The sequence below is a fragment of the Alternaria alternata genome (assembly GCF_001642055.1).
Source record: "Alternaria alternata strain SRC1lrK2f unplaced genomic scaffold CC77scaffold_19, whole genome shotgun sequence".
In the NCBI taxonomy this organism is placed as follows: Eukaryota; Fungi; Ascomycota; class Dothideomycetes; order Pleosporales; family Pleosporaceae; genus Alternaria; species Alternaria alternata.
Window position 1 is genome coordinate 93,653 of NW_017306208.1, and position 18,227 is coordinate 111,879.

The following is an 18,227-nucleotide window of genomic DNA, read 5'->3' on the forward strand; positions in this document are numbered from 1 at the left end:
TCATGACGAGGTAGCCCGAAGCTGGCAGCATGGCGATGTCGCGATGCGGCGGGTTGTCAAGCTTAAGAGGAACATTATCGGTGTAATCTCCTATACCCCGTGCAATGACGAAGAAATCGTGTCCGTGAAAACGAATGGGGTGAGGTACTCCGATAGTGATCCCAATGACCTCACGTCTAACAGGAAAGCTATAGACAGAAGGGATTGCATATCAGCAGATTCGACAGGTTCTAGAGCATAAGAAAATATGTTGTTGCTACAATTCAGTTTCTTATTAAGTGATACATATGACTCAATGTTCACAGAAGTTGTAACTTGGCCTCTGCCATCCTTTTCCTGAGGTCTGGACGAATGCGCTCCTTTCCCGCATCAGCTTCTTACGATGTTCACTCGCTTCTTCAGAACTCATGGGAAGCGAGTGCTTGCCATCATCGAAATATTTGCGCACGAAGTCCATAAGCTCCTCAGGAAGTTGAGCTTCTCTAGCTGCAGAGACACTAGCAAATCCTTTCTCCGCGAACAGGTTTATGAGTTCTGGGGGTAGCTTTGACAATGCTTCTCCACGTGCCCTGTTGTTCGATCCAAGGAGCGAATCGACGTACCAGTTCATCTGTTGAGGTGGGACGTTTGCTGTCGAGATGATGCGTTTTGTGGGATCGACAAGCCATAGTGCGATGAAGCGACGATGACCGGGCTTTGTGGGATCGATGAGCTTGAAAGGTGAAACGCGGTGTTGGCTGTTGCAAGCATTAGTCAAGGCCCACATTCGAGCATGATCAGAATCAACTTACAAGACATTGGGAAAGGCCAACAGCCTTCCTTGACGCGTCTGGACGTTTCCATAATTCTGCAAACATGGCGAGCCGCCGCCACCCAAGTTGGTGCCATACACCGCCTCCATCCAATGATAGGCGCCTTGTCCAACGGGGTAGTCATTGTCATCGTTTATGTGATATGAAGTCTGCATACGGAACGAAAGGCTGTTGTCGGTGATGTTCTCGCTGTCCAAGTAGTAGAGAGCTGTGGCGCAGATGTGCTCGTTCATTTGCCCCTCGATATGCCATCCGCCTACGGGAAATTCAGGCTTCTCGGGCGTGAGCTCGATCGACGCCATCTTGACAATGATCTGGAGTCCCGAATCGCGATACCTGTCAGCAAGACGCTTACCTGATTGTGGGATGTAAGATACGTTATTGAAGGGAATTGGATGCAAGCGAGGTTTGCGGACAGCCTGCCACTTGGCTTCCAACATAGCTTCTGCACGCTCCTCCTCAGTTTCGTAATATTCAGGGTCGTAGTCATAATCCCTCAACTGTTCTTCGCTGACCTCTGCATCAGCACACGCTTCCTTATGATCAGGAATCCAGTTCTCCTCATTCTCATCGCTACCAAAGCAGTAGGTTAGCAGCTGCAAAAGTGTCAAATGTTTGACGAACTTACTCAGGGTTATCGGGTTTACCTGTGCGGGTATCCATACGGCCGGCGCCTTCAAACTTGTGATAGCCGACTGCCAGTCTCAAGCACTGATCCCACAGAGGTAGCGATGTTTCGACCAGCTTCTCGATGGTACGGTATATTTCGGAACATTTCGTAGGGTGCAGATTGTTGATGTAGCTGGTGAATTTAACAGTGCCATCATTCTGGAAAGCGACGTTGGCTGGCAGCCATTGATACGTATTCGACCAATACTCAGGCGGAATGTTAGTGTAGCGGTCGCTGTCTGAAAGTTCAACAGGGGGTTCTTGTGGAATGATCTCGCCCTTGCCAGCCCAGCACTCGATGGCGTTCGCCACACCGACGTGCTCTTCGCTAAAGCCACAACTTCGGCCGTACACTAATGGATACATGGATGGATGTACTAGATCCTGCACCATATCATCCGAATTTGGATGCCAGTCAGGAGAAGCAGCGTGGTCCGACTTCAGCTCGTCAAAGGCCTTGCGCAGACTTGCGTGTAGCTCGCTCGTCACAAGCGTGTCAGATTTTGCCACAGAGGCGCACGCATCCAGAGATGGAATAATGCCCGACTGCTCGAAATACTTGGCTTTGCTACGAAGCTCTTGAACACACTGCTCAAGATGAGTAATGAGATCGAGACTTGGGCAAGAAGTAACGTACAGTGTTAAATGTATCCTCGTCTAGAATATTCTCCAACTCGCGATTGCACCAATCGTTGTGAAGCTCGAGTCGATTATCGTCATGGGTCCAACGCTGTCTCTTCGCACCAACGGCCAGTTGCCAAAAGTGATCATCGGGAATGGAGAGGGCCTCCTTACGCCACTTAGCGATGATAGCGTCATCGAACACCTTCTTGTGCCAATCGACTTTGTCGGTAAGCTTCTCCATAATGTCCATCATAGCGAGCTCCCGAACGGTGATGATATCCGAGTCGCTTCCATAGCAGTTGCTATGGGAGCCAATGGGATAGAAGCCGTAGTTTCGCCATTCCCAGTTACGAAGAGGAAGTCCAAGCCCGGGATACTCATTCTTCGGTTTGCTAGAAGTCTCAGCCGTCGTCGTCATTGAGCGAGTAAAGAGTCGTAATGTCCAGCCGGGTTTGTTCGAAGTGTGTAAAACAGGAGTTGGAAGACCGGAGCCCTTTAAAGAAATAGAATTGACTACCACGTTCTGGAACTGCAAGAGTCGTTGATGCGCTAGCTCAGGCAGCATGAAGCTGCCTGGGACGGTGAAGCAGGAAAGGGATATTTTCCAGGTTGGGCGGTTGGAGGCCTAGCCTTTGCCTATCCCGGATACGCCACATAAGGGCACAGAACTAGGTGCGAGGGGATCCACATGTCGAATCATCAGGGTGTCGGGAGTATGACATTTGCATGAATTCGCTGGCAGCATTGAGAACACTTGGCCTAGCTTGTGAGGTGGGAGGTGAGATGGAAATCGGTGTTGAACGCGGAGTGTTGAACGCGCTGCGCGTTGGAACGCGTTTCCGGATAAACTGGCCCCACATTTGCCTGAGGTCGCGTCACCACAATACGCTTACTAGAGTCCTTTGTAGAAACACTGCGATTTAAGCTGGAATCTTTAGTGTCTCTGCCTCTGCCTCATAAAACAGCATCCAGATTGCTTGACATTCTTTCGCCTGCTATGATCATCGGGAGTTATGCACCAAGGAAGTTGAAGATCGTCCACAAGTGAATGGAGTATGGATAGCCTGAATGACAGCGGTGCATGCACAGACCACACTACTTATAACAGTTCGATGGCTACGGTAGAATCAACCCAGATAAGAACACATCGAGAACCAACTTCCTATGTGGTCCTCAATCGTGCTTCGTGTATAACTTGACATACTTCACATGCTCGTTGCCTTGCGCATCTTCGTAGCGTTCACTGACGATCTTGTATCCACCAAGTTTCGGCCAGATTTTCGTCCAGCATACCCAGTAGAATCCACCCAGAAGCAGGACGCTAACACCAACAATCGGAAACACGTAGTATGGGTAGCCATCTGCGTTCCAGTCGCCATCCGGAGGAATAAAGGGGACAAGCGCGAGGAAGATGTTTACAGCCAAGTAAAGAACGGCAACGGGAAGATAGGTATGCCATGGCGACTCCCAGCGCTCACGTTTGTTGTAGTGTAAGTAGATCAGACCGGCGGTGACGAAACCGTTGATCCATGCGCCGGGATAGGTATACAAATCGGTGATGAAGTTGTACGCAGGACCAGCAGGAGGTGCAACAAGCACGATGACTGTAATTAGCCAGTGGAGAAACAACGCCGTTGCAGGCGCGTTGAATGGCTTGTTTGATGCCCTGTAGAAGTAAAGGGGCGAAGTCAGTGTATGTTTCATGTGCATCTCGCAATCAAAACTTACCAGAATCGGCTCCATGGTAGCAGGCCCTCCTTCGCGAATTCTTGGTTAAGCCGCGAGTGGGCAAAACTAACTGCGAGCACATTGCCCAAGTTGCTAAGGGCTACAAAAGCCGGGAGACTTCGCGCCCCAGCGCTGTTGCCGAAGACATTGCGGAAGAAGAGACCAGCCACGATGACCTCACTCTTTGCAAGGTCGGATTTGGGAATCGCAGCAAAGTAAGCCACATTCGCGAGGACATACAGGATGGTAGTTCCGCCAATTGCTAGCGGTGCTGACCAAGCCAGGGTTTTCTTCGGGTTTCGTATTTCGCCCAACACATAGTTGGCGTTTTCCCAACCTTTGTACGAGTAGACGATACGAAGCAGAGCTTGACAGTATTCGTAGGAGCCACCGCCACCGTAGCCATCACCAACTTCTAGTCTGAATGCATTGTCGAAATTGTGCGGTTGCTCTATCTTCAGATGGCCGGCCAGGGCAGCGAAGCCCGAAAAGACGATGAAGAGGAGAATGAAGACCTTGAAGACGCCGAGGACGCTGAAGAGACGGATGCCCCATTTTGGAAATGTCGCATGGAGGCCGACAGAAAAGGTCACGCAAGCAATTGCTATGCCACGCGCCGCCCAACCATCGGGTGCTTCCGAGCCAGAAGCGAATAGTACGTAGCGTCCGAACGCCAAGGAGTTACCGGACGAGAAGCCGAGCAAAAGCATTTGCGATGCAAGAACGCATGTTGCGAGATACTTAGGATGACGATAGACGCGCTCCAGATAGTTCTTTTCGCCACCTGAACGTGGGATCGCAAGTCCAAACTCCAAAAAAACACCTGCCACAGCATTAACGCGACTTGTTCAGTTACAAACCGAGATCCGACCTACTGAGCCCACAAAACGTGAGAACACCGCCAATAATCCAAAGGAAGAGTGATACGCCGACAGAGCCCGTCACAGCGAAGATACCGGAAGGAGTAGAGAAGACTGTACACCGTTAAGCAGATACTCGAGCGAATATGCGTGGTGAATACGTACTGCCGGTACCGATCATCTTATTCAGGATCACGAAAACCGTGGCTGTGTAGCCTAGCTTCTGAGAGTCATCGTACACATAAGCATTGTCTTCCTGTACACTACCATCTTCGTAAACAGGCGGTGGGGGTGAGGTCTCGTCGTTTGTGTACCGCGCAACCTTTGCGTCGTCGTCAGGAATCGCGGTCATGCTTAGCCTTTGCTAAGAGCACCCTTAGCTCGCGTCAGTTTGGTGATCGAAGTACCGCCGATGGCCTCTAGACAGAAGTTGTGCGAGCGACTGACAACCACTAGATAGCCGGGGTCTTGTAGGGTCATATAGCCTTCTGTAATGGCGCGATAACATCGTTGTAGCATGCCACGCGAAATTAATTGCGAATACACTCCTACCATGTCGCGATCAGCAGGCGCTGTAACATAACGAGGCTTGAGTTGCTTGTGGTGTTCAGAGCTGACCAGTTCCAAGAACCCTGAACAGGAAGGTGAAGCAAATGGTTGGTTCGATTGTCTTGGTAGATCCTCTCAACGATGCGCATAAAGGTCAAGGGCGATGTCGTGATCGCTGGGCATTATTAGCCTAACACCAAAGCACTTGGCGCGTACTTCTGCTTCCAACTTGGCTCATATTCGCGATAGCTGTGGCTTTTCAGGAACGCCAGGGGAATCCTATGAAGTGCACATGGCAAAGATGACGCCCCGTATAGTGAGGCTAGATCTCATGGAGGCTTCCGAAGCGCAGAATCAACTGCTGCTGGCAATCACGATGTCGCTAGCTTCTAGATCGAAAAAAAGAAGTGCGCAAATTGTGGCGATAAGTTCTAGATGCTCAGTTGTCGAGAAAGATGATGGTTGACGATGCAGTTGTGGGCGGAGAGCTGTCGGCGGGCCTTCGCGTCTCCAGTGACCCATATTTTCCTTTCTAGCGCCAAATTCAGGTAGCACTAGAAGCTCACTCCTCTTCAACACCACGAGCTGGCTCATCTCTGACATAGTATGAGCTAAATTTCAAGTTCACAGTATTGAACCAAAATTCCGACCTTCATTAGTCTTCGTCACCGTTTGCGTTGCGACATTGATATCGTCAAGAGCTTCCGTTAGTAAGAAGCCAGCCTTGGCGAAGGAATGACTCTCGCGTCATTACACTTGCAGCACAGCTATGCATCAACACTCGATTTACATACACCCCATGCACACGTTCCCTGAGGTAGACACGATAACTCTACTGTATGCTGCGTTGTGTTCATGGTAAGGACGCGTCATCGAGTCATCCGAGAATAAGCTTCAGCAAGACCTGCACCGAAGCTTGACCGACGCCACGAAAGCCTCATGGACGGCATAGATCATATAAACACAACGGCTTCCGAATCTCAACGCTGGGTCTTCATTCCCTCTCCAGAACTCGGCCTGTCGGCTGTTTTGATGACATGAGATCATTTCCGAGGCTCGTTAGTGTTCGGGCTAATTGGTGGATAATGTTCCTCCTCTTCCCCACGTTCTCCGGATTTCTCCATGTGGATACTCCCCGCGTTCGCTGTACTGAAAAGTAACGCTGATTGGAGGCATCGAACGGATAATTGATACTAGAGGCGTACTTGCGGCTGATAATGGTGCTAAATGGCACACCGGCAACCAGGTATGCTGCATCATGGGTATCTTGAGACCTAACCCTGGACATACAGGATACACTGGGCTGATATAAAGAGCCGGCCAAGCTTCCTCACTCGCCGACACGAGGATAAGCTTTCTTCACAATTCTGGTCATCTCGAGACGTCTCGGTTCATCACCATGCACTGGGCTACTCTTCTCCTTGGCCTATTCGAGGCATGCGCTGCCATATCTACGATAAACCGGAAGGCATGCCAGTACCCGACCAAGAAGCCACTAGACGGTTGCCCTAAGAACACAATTCTCGTGGGCCCTGGGCGGAACTTCTCTACCATTCAGTCCGCAGTGCTGAGCTTGCCAAACGATACGACACCACATCACATCCTGATTCTTCCTGGAAACTATACCGAGCAAGTAAACGTCACTCGGCCTGGCCCCGTTTATCTGTTTGGTCAGACAAAAGCCCCAAACGATCAAAGCCAGAACACTGTAAACGTTATATGGCGTAACGCTACCGGAGCAGGCCTATCTACGCTAGATAACGCATACACTTCTGTCCTCACGGTCGCGCCAACTTTCAACGCAAGTACGACCGGCTCAGGACCGACTGGCAATCCCGTACCAGCAGATACGCCATTCGGCAACTCCGATTTCCGCGCGTACAACATAGACTTCAGCAATTTGTACGCGCCTTACTCGGCCGGCCCGGCACTGGCAGTCTCAGTAAGCTACGCGAACACAGGCTTCTACTACTGCGGATTCTACTCGTACCAAGACACCGTCTACGTTGGCAAACTAGGAAATGCATACTTCTACAAGAATGAAATCGCCGGACAAACAGACTTCTTCTATGGCTTCGGCACAGCATGGATCCAATCTAGTCTCGTCTCCCTTCGCAGTTGCGGCGGCGGCATCACAGCATGGAAGGGCACGAACACAACTTTTGTCAACAAATACGGCGTCTACATCCACGACTCCGACGTAAAGAAAGCCAACTCATCCCTCTCCATAACCGGAAAATGCGCGCTCGGTCGCCCTTGGAACTCCCAACATCGCTCTATCTTCGCAAACTGCTATCTTGATGATTCTATCCAGCCGAATGGATACATTGAGTGGGGTACCACGGATAAGAGAGTGAACTTCAATACCACGATGGCGGAGTACAAGGACTACGGACCTGGGTGGAATGAAACTGCTCGGCTAGCGAGCAATGTCAGTATTGTTATGGACCGAAAGCAATATGAGCCGTACTCTACTCTGGAGAAGGTGTTCCAGTACCCATTCTCGGGGAAACTCGGAAATACAGCGTGGATTGATAGGAACCCTGAGAGATGATTTATGGATTAAGATAACAAGAAATATAAATCTCTAGCACTGCGACTCTCGCCGGCTACCCTGAAATGTGGAGAATATATGTCAAAGCTTGGGTGATGATGTCTATTATATTCTATTCATTACTACACGGCTCTTAAGAAAACTCTAACTTCCTCTATATTGTCAGGGGTTTGCAGTGTCTTTCATACGAAGGTTCGCTCTGGCCCATCTAGAGGTTGGAGAGGTTTATCGCGCTCAACGAGAACGAGCTGTAACTTTCTCTCCGCATCCTTGTCTCTTCGGAAACTTCCTCCTCTTTGTATAAGTATGTTCCCAGATTGTAAGAAACTCCGAAATTCTTTGCTAACAACGATCCTTTCTTGGTATCGTGAATCCCCACGCACTCACACTACTACTATACCATAAAATCGACTGATTATGGGGAAACGAATTAGAAAAAGAGATCCCCATACTCCTAGGAAGAAGAAGGTTGCCCGCTACCATTGCCTTACATGTGGCGAAACCAAGCACGAGCGTCACTTTGCTGACTTCAACCCTTCTGCTGAATGCGAGCATCTCATAAACACCTGTAATTCATGTCTTAAGAGATACGTAGACACACAGATCGAGGACGCGAACGTAAGAATAGGTGGAGACGATAACAAGACATTTGGCATCCGCTGTCCAGAATGTCCTGCTATCATGAAGGCTGACGACATCAAGACTGCTGCTTCCGAGAACATGTTTGCGCGTTTCGAGAAAGTTGAGCGTATTCATATCGGCAACAACACACCAGGATGGCGTTGGTGTCAAGCTTCGTCTTGTGATGAGGGACAAGTGCATGGGGAGACGCCAGATGATGATGAAAGCAAAACAGCCAAAGAAGAACCAGATACAACGGACATTTGTAAATGTCGCAAGTGCGGAGCACTGTCCTGCGTACCCTGCGATCGACCGTATCATCGAGGAGAATCGTGCAAAGCATATCAACTGCGCATCAAAGGTCACGTTGATGAGGAAGACGAAGCGCTGAGGGTCATCGGTAGTATTACTCAACCCTGCCCTGAGTGCGGTGTACGAATACTCAAGGACGGCGGCTGTGATGATATGGAGTGTAAGTAGCCGTGTTCAGCCAGGATTGAGCATTCACTAGCTAACCCAACTAGGTACCAAGTGCCGTGCAGAATTTCTTTGGAAAAATAACGAAGCATAAGCCTCTCTAGATACGAATATACTCTCAAAGTTTATGCCGTCTTCGCAGCATTATCATACTCCTTCCAGATCAACCCCTCAGGTAGCACTTTCCACTGCTCATCCTCACCCAATAAGCTCCCCATCTTATCCCATTCTTCTCTCAAAACTCTCGCCTTCTCTTCATCCCTCGGAACAATGTTCGCCTTGAACGGTTTTGGCTGCACCAACATGCCCTCTGTCAGGTCATCTGCATCGGGTAACTCCACCTCGCCATGCTCACCCTTACCCGGCTCAAACTCAAACGCCCAGAGTAGTCTCGAGATTGCCAAAAATAACGACCGCTCCGCAATATGCATACCCTGACACAACCTCCTCCCCGCCCCAAAAAGAAAATGATCCCGCTTACTCGCATCTGAATTGTTCGCCGCCTCAGCCGCAGTCTGGCTATCATTCGCATATCGCTGCGGATCGAACTTGCGGGGCTCAGCATGCCGCGTAGGGTCGTTATGTATGGCCCAAACATTCCACATTACGCCTGCGTTTTTGGGAATCGTATACCCCATGTATTCATCGTCGCGGATCACGGCGTGCGGGACACCAAGGATGGCAGTGGGCATCCAGCGCATACTTTCTTTTACGCAGCCGCGGACATAAGGCAGATTTGGCGCGTCGTCCAGCGTCGGGAAACGATCGCCGCAAACGCGATCAAGCTCTTCGCGAGCAGCTTTTGCAACCTCTGGGAAGAGAATCATTGCTTGAATGACTTTTGGGTGTATGAGTCAGTGTAGGCTCTAGAATGTATGGAGGTTGGGTACAGTTTACTTACAGCCGATGAGCGTTGCAGCAGTGGTGTCCGATCCTGCTTCCAGCAACGAACCACTCACGTAAGCAGCAAGGGCATCTGAGAAGTTCTCTTCGTCTTGTGCTCGCACTAAATCGAGACAAAAGCATGGTTTCGATGTTCCATTTTTGATGGCTTTCTTCACGTTGAGCCAGTGGCCAATGTATAGCTCGCACTCCTTCTCGTGAAGGTTTCTTGCGTATTTTCGCAAAGGAAGCGCCCAGTCAGGTAATGCTCTGAGTACTGGGAAGAGATCGAGAAGGGCAGCTGTTGTCTTGCCCGAAATTTCTGAGAACTTCTCGAATCCCTAGAGATAGCTTTGTTAGATATATGAGCAGAAGGTTCTTGGAGATGGATGAACTTACTGAATAGAGCTGCTTTAACTTGGGATCATCAATACTTATAGTACGAAAACCAAAAATCATTTGCGTGGTCAATGAGTTGGTGTAGCGACGGATGTGGTCGGTGAAGAGATTTGGACTATCCAAGAACCCCACGAGCATGGCCTTGTTCTCTAACTCTTGGTATGGAACGTATGTCCTGGCTGCCTTGATGTTGAGGTTGTTGTGCACGATCTTCCGGATCATGCGCCATGTATCTCCGTAAGGCTACTTCAATGAGCCTTCTGATCAAGTGATTGTCTCAAAGTGACTTACCATAAGCAGCATTCGTAATCCACCGCTTACTTCAGACGCGCCGCTCACAATGTTACTCAAATACAGATCCGGACGCGACGAGTATATACTACTGCGCTTGTCCAGCAGATCCTTTACAGCCTGATCCGACGACAATACGATCATGACCTTTGTACCGAGGATGAGTGAGTACACTGGCCCGTATTCTTCAGCCCACTTCTGAAATTGGAGATGCGGCTTCCCCTTTGGCATCAGATGCAGGTTTCCTATAATGGGCAGTGTCGGTGGCCCTGGAGGGTAACCTGCTGGCCTTCGACCGACTTTACGTAGGCTATAGGCAGCTACGGCTACCAAGGCGGCCAGCAAAGCATAGAACGCAAGAGACATGGTGACGAGAAAGAATTGCAAAATAACTGCAGGGTGATTCCTCAAAAGTAACAGAAGCGCAGGTCACAGTAGTGTCTCAGGACGCAAAGTCCTTTAGCAATCAGGACGCGTACCGGGTTTAAAACCATCCCATCAGCCAAGCAGATATGATGCAAAGACTGGTACTAGACAAGTCTTGCCCAGCTCGAAGTCCCCAACAAGCCCATCTTGCGAGGCTATAGTCATCGACATGGTAATATAGTGCTCGCAGGAAAACTCCACTATAGTAAGCATGAGCCCAATACTACTGGGCCGCCATTGTGTAGCGCTTACAGGTACCCTGACCTCGAATACCGTTCCGGCAGTTGTGTGGAGAATTGTTATACCCATATCCACATTCGCGCGGGGCATGCATGTAGTTCCCGGGAGAACCAATGGACCTTCCGTAACGGCTGGCTGCTACCTGTACATGATGCGGCAGTGACGGAAATGGACTAGCTCACCGTGCCACTGCTGCACTGCATCGAGCACTGCAGAATAGTATTATCGTTTCGTTGTCTTTTTCGGATCCGAACCTTGCTTTAGTATTAAGCCGTGTATGATCTTCGCCTGCTCTTTCCAGTTCGTTCTGGCCTCTAATACTTTCCTCACGCCCCATAATCGAAGCCAAAACCAATTCAAGATCTTCCGTGCATTGCATGTTGACAAGCTGTTAGAAGATTATTACATTTCGTATTGTATCGAGCATATGCAACGAATCTAAAAGGAAACAGGACGTGGCAGGAAGACTGTCACAGACAAAAAGGAATTGCATGCACTATGCACAACATGACAACGAGGCCCCCATTTTCCCCAGTACACAAAAATTGCAAGGCAAGGTATCGAACTCCAAAAACCGCAAAGACTGACAGACATGAAAAAGGCGTGATGCAGCGGGAAAGGACATGCGTCTATAACGCCATGAGTCCGACGATAGCGACAACAATGGCAAAGACGGAGCCACCCATACGGCTCAGACCAGGCTGGACAACGGATCCAGCACCCATACTGGAGCCACCCTGAATGAACTGGCCTTCAGCGGTAGCACCACTAGAAGAACCGGTTTCGGCAGCGGGAGAGTTCGGGTTCGCAGCGGTGCTGGTCTGCTCGACTTCTCGACCGGCACCGCCTCCAGGGTTACCACCAGGTACCATGGCAACATCGGAAGCCTTTGAGTCGTCGTTGTCCTTGGCTTCACCCGGGTTCTCGCCTGTGCCCATGAGCGAGCCCAGGACGACTACATCGTCGGTGATGGCGACGGTGTTGTTGGTGCCAGCTTCGTCTGTGTACTTGTACGTCTTCTTGCCCTTGATCTGGGCTCCCTCTGGTGGGTCGTAGCACTCGACTGTGACTTCTGAGAAGCGGGCGGCGTAGTATCCGTTGGTCATGTAGGGCGAGTTCCAGTCAATCTCACCTCCTGCCCAATCGATTGTTCCCTTTTCATTGGTGGGTAGACCGGCGGGCCAGAGGGAGAGCATGACGCGGGCAGGTGTCTGAGGGTAGGAGTAGCGACCAGATGTCTTGTTCCATGTCGACTCGCGCTCCAGGGTGCGCTGAGTTTTGCCGTTGATAGTCCATGTAAGGGTGTCTTCCTTCCAGTCAACGCAGTATTCGTGCATGGATTCAACAGTGTTGGAGTCAGGTACAGTAAGGTTTTCGCCGTTGGTGTCTGGATTCGTGTTAGTCTTGTACGAGGGGGCTTGGGCGGATTGTAGGACTACTTACACACTGTGACACCTTGCGAGTAGTAGTTGGACTGCACGTGGCCTGTGTCTACACCAACCCACTCGAAATCAATCTCGTCCTTGACATCCGACATGAGAATGAAAGCGGTGACAACACCCTTGCCCTGCGCTGTGCTCAGCTTGGAGCAGATCTTGCCGTACCAAACGTAGTAGGTAGAGGCCAGAAGTGTTCCGACTGTGCCTTGTGCCATGGTCAAGAGGGTGGATTTCTCCTTGGTCTTGGGGTCTGTGTAGATGGTGGGCATGCCCTGCGACTGCCAGTTGATCTTGGATGCATCTCCCAGGTACTTGTCGATGGTCTGCACATCGTCCAGGCTGTCTAGCGAATATGTTCCAGATTTGCATACAGGGCCGGGGACGCACGAGTCGAACGAGTGTGACATGAGGGGGTCGCAGCCACCGAGGCAGAAAGCGCCGACACCGCAGTCGCCGTATACTGCGCGCGTGTTAGCACCATTTTCACCACAATGCGCCTTGGCAGGACGTACGAGAGCAGCAGGGAGTGTCCTGAGGGCAGTGGCTATCTTTTGTGCATTTTGCTCCTGCGAGCGCTGTGCCTGCGAATATCGTGGCCGCAAAGGCGGCGGACAGTAGACTTCGTACCATGGCTTCGGACCGTTTGCGGGATCTTCGATGTCGTGTAAGCACTTTATCGTCGGCAAGTGGAGTCGCGGCGCGATCAAGACGATGGTATCACGACGTCTCTCTCACTCGTCGTGGGTCGCTCTTTTGGCCTTGGCTGGGTGAAACGGCAGGTGTAGGGGTCCCGGGTGCAGTGCGGCGAGGCAAAGGGTGCACGCGTGAAATATCCGTCGTGTGTGTTCCCCTGAGACGGGATGGCGCGGTTTCGGCAAGCGAGTGTGAGGTTTGAAGAAACCAGGAATTAAGCTGTCGGGTTAGTAAAGCGAAGGTGGTCCCGAGGGATAAGAAAGATGGACGGAAGAGATGGACGGAGGCAGGAGCGAGCGGCGACACTCTCTTTGAAGAAGGGGTGGCCCGAGGCGTGGGCAGATACGGGGCACCATCCACACACGATCACGCTAGCCCGCAACCTCACGGAAAGGCTAGCCGCTTGTGTCGTGTGTTAAATGCATTGGTTGCATTGGCGTGTTGGCATCACATACAATCGTTGCTTTCATCGCCGTCTCGAGCACTCTCACACGCGGTAAAACTCATGAGACAGTCGTCATGTTTTACCCCTCGAAAAACAATTTCTGTCAGCTACCAACTGCCCTGCATTGGCCTGCCCTGACGATCCTGGTGTTACGCACCGCTATCGCCACCCTGCATCTATCGATAACCGCTAGGGGCTATAATTGGCTCACCCTGCAGGACCCTCGCGCCCCACGTGCTTTGTTTCCCCATGAAAAATCCTGGTATCCCATCGTCATACTTTACTCACAAATTTTCCTGTCTCAGGTTGTACACCTGTCGCGCATTGCCTTGTCGCCGGTATCGTGGCACTGTGCTGTTGTTTGCGGGGTGCCACCCGTACGTTTGGGATAGACTCCGCTTCCGCTGGAGCGGCACAACACGAGCAAATTGCACGTCGCCTGATCACCAACATCTGCCTTGTCATCACGCTACATCTATAGACCGACTAAGAATAACCCGTGTCATTGAAGATCACTTCGATAAGAGACTTAGCCATCGACCTAATAACAAAGACGACCATTGTAAATGCCGCTGAAATCACTCCGAGCTTGCGGAGACTACCGCCAGCCTTCGCTCCTACCTCCCAAGCCAGCCTGAGGATCTGACAACAATAATGAAAGTACAGGTAACGGGCTCATAGTCTGCCCCTCGAACCTTTTAGGAATTGCGGTTTCCTTCCCTCAAGTTGACGAAATGGAAATTCATTCATCGTTTTCGTTAGCAGTGGCCTTCCAAACAAGCTGTGGCAGTTGTCGTTAAAGATCCTGAATTCGTTTTCGTCCGCATCTCAGTTGACCCATACTTGCGCTTCGCTTTTCGATATCAGACCCTGTAGAGGTAGAGACATGAAGTCAGCACTTCACCCTACGCTAGCGTTCGACGCACGTGGGGCGCTCTCCTTGCACCCATAATCAACGGCACTTCTAACATGACATTCTACCACTATAAAGAGCTTTTGGCGTCACCCCAGGAGACTTATAATGGTAGCTAGACGTCTAAAAACATGTGTGGTAATGAGCTTAAGACGAAGAAGCTGCAGTGTAATCATCGTACCTCGGTACTTTCTCCGCCCTCTTCACTCTTCGCCGTGAACGCAGCCAGCTCGCACTACCATCGCACGACCCGCCATCTCGCCCGTCTTCCAAGTTTCCTATCAGGAACCTTGACTGTTGTTCTCATCTCTTCACACTGACGCATCTACATGTCCTTCCTTCTCCACGGCAGCACCGGACACACAGGCATGGGATGGGTCGACCTCGTCCCGCGAGCGGGCAAACTCCACATCGGCGGTCTTTACGCTTTGTACCAAGGCGACCTGATAGACAAAGCAGGCATAACTCACGTCCTCTCAGTAATAGACTACGACCCATTACTCCAAGAGAAATTTCAACATCTGAAACATTTCCACATCCGCTCAGAAGATCACCCTAATACAAACCTCCTGCAATACTTCCCGGATGCCGTTGCATACATCGACTCGGCACTCAACAAGGAAGACGGAGGCGTTTTCGTCCACTGCGCAATGGGAAAATCACGGTCTGCGGCGATGGTTTGCGCGTACCTCATGTGGAAGTACAAATTGACTCCCGAGGCGGCGTTGGAGCAGTTATGTGAGGGGCGGCCGATTTGCGATCCAAACCCCGGATTCAAAGAACAGTTGGGGGTTTGGAGCAGCATGTGCGGGGCTAGTAATGAAGAGGAGAGGAGGAAGATATATGAAAAGTGGGAAAAGAGTAGGTTCACTGGGGAGGTGTGGGAGTGGGAGGCTCGGCTAAACGACAGGGAGAGGGAGAAGAAGGAGCAAGATTTAGGAAGACATTCAAGAGCCGTACCAAAACTATGAAACTCCATTGCATCACTCCTTCAAAGGTTTCGCAGGATATCACTTTTGGTCAAGATTCTGCAATCACCGAAGATCGCACTTTAAGAATTCTCAGATGACATGATTAATGGATACGTCTATACAGCTACTCAAGGACGTCTTGAGATCATACGCGTGTCGGAGCGTGTTGGGTAGTCTAGCTCTCAGCCTCCACTCCCACTAACAACCGCCATCCCCACGTCCAATCTCTACCCCTTCCACGGCTTCGAGTGCCCCTTCTTCGGCTTGTAACACGGCAACCAGCTCGTCAGTGCACTCCTGAACAAGCGTTGGCTGACCGGTCCATCTGCGACCGTAACACCCGTCGTCCTAAAATCAAAGCAATGCTCCGCATCCCTCAGCACCAGCCCAAACAACTCATGCTTGCTAGTCTTCTTTCCACACTTGGGTACATCCTGAATGACCTGCACGCCCTTGGGGGCGAACGGCTCAGCAGAAGCAGGGGATAGGGTGCGCCACGGGTCAAATTCACCGTTCGACCAGTACGTGTTTGAAGGGCGGATGTCCCAGCCTCCGAACACCTTGTTGGTGCGCGAAGTGTTTGGCCAGTCTGGGAAGAGGGAACGTGGAGCATCAGGGAATTGGCGGTGGCAGATGTCGTGTTGGTGTTGGAGAGAGTTGTACTTTGAGACGAGTTGTTGAGGGCCAAGGTTGGCGGATTGGAAATATCCTAGATAAGTGTTAACATGGTTGATGCAAGAAGAGAAGGTGAGAAAAAGAACACATACCCCACTGTGTGCAGTACTGCCACGTCCAGCTAATCATCGCCGGATCCGTGAACTTGCGGTTCAAATCACAATCACCAGTTGTGTTGAGCTTTCCTGAGCACTCCGTCTCAAGATAGCTGTTGACATTGGGAAGGAAAGCAGGGAAGCTCGCCCATCGGTCCGTGGTCCACTTGGCACCCTTGCTCTTCGCCCAGCCCTCCTTGGGTGCAGTAACATTCGTCTTGGGATCCGTCTCGATGAAATCGCAGAAGCGACGCAGACCCGCCGCTCCACCTTCCATACCGTAAGACTGCCATACGTAGAAGATGGTGGTGAGCGCATCAGCGAAAGTAGCATGCGAGTTCTTCGCAGCTCCAAGACCAAGGAATTGCTCCTTCAGCTTCGCAGCTGCACTCTGGTCAGAATCCATGATCTTGTCCATGTAGCGGACGGAAGCCTGGATATCGGCAGAGCAGTTTCCGAAACCCTTTGCGTTCATACCGCGCCACACAGGGTCAAAGTAGAAACTCTGGTCAACGGAAGCCTCAACGGGGGCTGAGGAGGCCCAGGACGCGTAAATAGTGTCGGGGTACATGTTACGCATAAAAGCGGCCCTCATGCCGGGGTACGAACCACCCACGAAAACCCACGGCGTCTTGTCGGGTGTAAGTGTAGCGTTGATACCCGTCCTCTTGAACTGCTTTGCAAAGCGATCAACATCTGCCAGCGATTGCTCCGTCGTCAGGAACTCGAACGCCTCGGGTGGCGTGTTAACGTCGATGGGCGTAGGTGTCGAGTTTCCATAGAAGCGATGCTCCCATACGATTCCAATGCCGCCAAATTCATCCACAAGCTGCTTGAAGAAACTTGTCTCGTTTTGCAACCTAAAGAGAGCATTTGGCTCTGCGTTCGCCTCACCCACGTCGTAGACAAAGACGGGACCACCGGCTTTGTACCCGCTCGTGGCAACCCAGTACCTGTTGAAGAAGGTGCCTTGGTAGGAATAATCCTGGTTCTTCTTCTGAGCGAAGTTGTCAATGGGGAGTTCGACATATTCCGGGGTGATGGTTTCCGCTTTGGCGGCAGCTACGACCGTGCTGTCGGCTGTAGTCGCAACCTTGAGGGACTTGAGAGCTGTGAAATCAATCTCGGGGTTGTCGAGTGTGGCCATTGGCGTGCCATCAGGGTTCATGCCCATATCGGCAAGCAGGTTAAACTTGCGTTGAATGGCCGCATTCATGGCATTGGTGCCCTGCAATAGCGCAAGGGCCACCGCCGCGATAGATGCTGAGGACCGCATGCTGGCGACGGAGAGGAAGACACGGAGTGTGACGGAAGAATAACAATCTCCAACTCACAGCCCAATCGCAACTGCTCAAACGACAACAACTCGAGGAAGAGGAGCAACGCGAACCGACGGTCAATCAACCCTTCAAACCGGGAGCAAGCCATATATACATACCGCGTGCAAACCACGCTTTCCCCATTTTACCTTTCATCCCTTGCCGTGCATCCATGGACCAGGAAAACGATCAGCAGGCGGCCTAACAACACTCGCCTCATTACCGGTACAGTTCGTTGTGCGCCTGCTAAACCGCAAATAGCACCGAAACCAAAAAGCTTGGTAGATCTTGTGTACTGGTCGCGTACCGCCATTGCCAAAGAGAGAAGGAGGTTTGTGTAGTGACCAAGCGTGGTGGATCGAAGCACAGGAAGCTTATCGGGCCTTGATTCGCGAAGTGGAAGGTCGATAACCGTTCATTGGTGGGGTTGTGCCAAGCGAACAAGCCGGCTGCCTCCTTTAGCCTAGGTTTAATTGCTAGATTGATGCGCCTTGCGCAGGGTCTGGTGAGCACTGTGGCTTTGAGCCGACGGCCGGGTAGTAGAC

The 18,227-nt window shown here is 51.2% G+C and overlaps 8 protein-coding genes across 8 annotated transcripts; 3 read left to right on the plus strand and 5 right to left on the minus strand.

Annotated features, from left to right (window-relative positions):
* Positions 1–292: 292 nt before the first annotated feature.
* On the minus strand, positions 293–2,523 carry CC77DRAFT_943067 (hypothetical protein; the record flags this gene model as incomplete). Its single annotated transcript, XM_018534896.1, has 4 exons — positions 293–737; positions 792–1,385; positions 1,441–2,069; positions 2,119–2,523. 4 exons carry the CDS (start codon positions 2,521–2,523, stop codon positions 293–295), a joined length of 2,073 nt encoding a protein of 690 aa, XP_018382495.1.
* Positions 2,524–3,278: 755 nt separating this feature from the next.
* CC77DRAFT_942628 (high-affinity methionine permease-like protein) lies at positions 3,279–5,045 on the minus strand (the record flags this gene model as incomplete). The annotated part of the gene is made up of 4 exons (XM_018534876.1): positions 3,279–3,771; positions 3,834–4,656; positions 4,709–4,807; positions 4,859–5,045. 4 exons carry the CDS (start codon positions 5,043–5,045, stop codon positions 3,279–3,281), a joined length of 1,602 nt encoding a protein of 533 aa, XP_018382496.1.
* A 1,596-nt stretch (positions 5,046–6,641) lies between these two features.
* Positions 6,642–7,796, plus strand: CC77DRAFT_1011560 (pectin lyase-like protein; the record flags this gene model as incomplete). Its single annotated transcript, XM_018523716.1, has 1 exon — positions 6,642–7,796. The coding sequence occupies one exon, from the start codon at positions 6,642–6,644 to the stop codon at positions 7,794–7,796; it is 1,155 nt and encodes a 384-aa protein (XP_018382497.1).
* Positions 7,797–8,213: 417 nt separating this feature from the next.
* CC77DRAFT_1075374 (hypothetical protein) lies at positions 8,214–9,096 on the plus strand (the record flags this gene model as incomplete). The annotated part of the gene is made up of 1 exon (XM_018529228.1): positions 8,214–9,096. The coding sequence occupies one exon, from the start codon at positions 8,214–8,216 to the stop codon at positions 8,895–8,897; it is 684 nt and encodes a 227-aa protein (XP_018382498.1). The 3' UTR covers positions 8,898–9,096.
* CC77DRAFT_1033585 (cytochrome P450) lies at positions 9,020–10,832 on the minus strand (the record flags this gene model as incomplete). Its single annotated transcript, XM_018526809.1, has 4 exons — positions 9,020–9,732; positions 9,796–10,117; positions 10,176–10,418; positions 10,467–10,832. The coding sequence occupies 4 exons, from the start codon at positions 10,830–10,832 to the stop codon at positions 9,020–9,022; spliced, it is 1,644 nt and encodes a 547-aa protein (XP_018382499.1).
* Positions 10,833–11,636: 804 nt separating this feature from the next.
* Positions 11,637–13,579, minus strand: CC77DRAFT_271061 (hypothetical protein). Its single transcript, XM_018530965.1, has 3 exons — positions 13,084–13,579; positions 12,576–13,031; positions 11,637–12,519 (listed from the first exon to the last, which is right to left on the minus strand). The coding sequence occupies exons 1-3, from the start codon at positions 13,199–13,201 to the stop codon at positions 11,762–11,764; spliced, it is 1,332 nt and encodes a 443-aa protein (XP_018382500.1). The 5' UTR covers positions 13,202–13,579; the 3' UTR covers positions 11,637–11,761.
* Positions 13,580–14,990: 1,411 nt separating this feature from the next.
* Positions 14,991–15,593, plus strand: CC77DRAFT_942395 (phosphatases II; the record flags this gene model as incomplete). The annotated part of the gene is made up of 1 exon (XM_018534857.1): positions 14,991–15,593. The coding sequence occupies one exon, from the start codon at positions 14,991–14,993 to the stop codon at positions 15,591–15,593; it is 603 nt and encodes a 200-aa protein (XP_018382501.1).
* On the minus strand, positions 15,495–18,039 carry CC77DRAFT_1023249 (hypothetical protein). Its single transcript, XM_018525628.1, has 2 exons — positions 16,361–18,039; positions 15,495–16,302 (listed from the first exon to the last, which is right to left on the minus strand). The coding sequence occupies exons 1-2, from the start codon at positions 17,637–17,639 to the stop codon at positions 15,821–15,823; spliced, it is 1,761 nt and encodes a 586-aa protein (XP_018382502.1). The 5' UTR covers positions 17,640–18,039; the 3' UTR covers positions 15,495–15,820.
* Between the last annotated feature and the right edge of the window lie 188 nt (positions 18,040–18,227).

Excerpts from the sequence above, each read along its gene's own strand:
- CC77DRAFT_271061 (XM_018530965.1), bottom strand. The coding sequence starts at position 13,201 with ATGGTACGAAGTCTACTGTCCGCCGCCTTTGCGGCCACGATATTCGCA. Across the intron at positions 13,032-13,083 it reads GGACACTCCCTGCTGCTCTC|TATACGGCGACTGCGGTGTC; the intron begins GTACGTCCTGCC and ends ACACGCGCGCAG. Across the intron at positions 12,520-12,575 it reads CTCGCAAGGTGTCACAGTGT|ACACCAACGGCGAAAACCTT; the intron begins GTAAGTAGTCCT and ends ACACGAATCCAG.
- CC77DRAFT_1023249 (XM_018525628.1), bottom strand. The coding sequence starts at position 17,639 with ATGCGGTCCTCAGCATCTATCGCGGCGGTGGCCCTTGCGCTATTGCAG. Across the intron at positions 16,303-16,360 it reads GCAGTACTGCACACAGTGGG|GATATTTCCAATCCGCCAAC; the intron begins GTATGTGTTCTT and ends ACACTTATCTAG.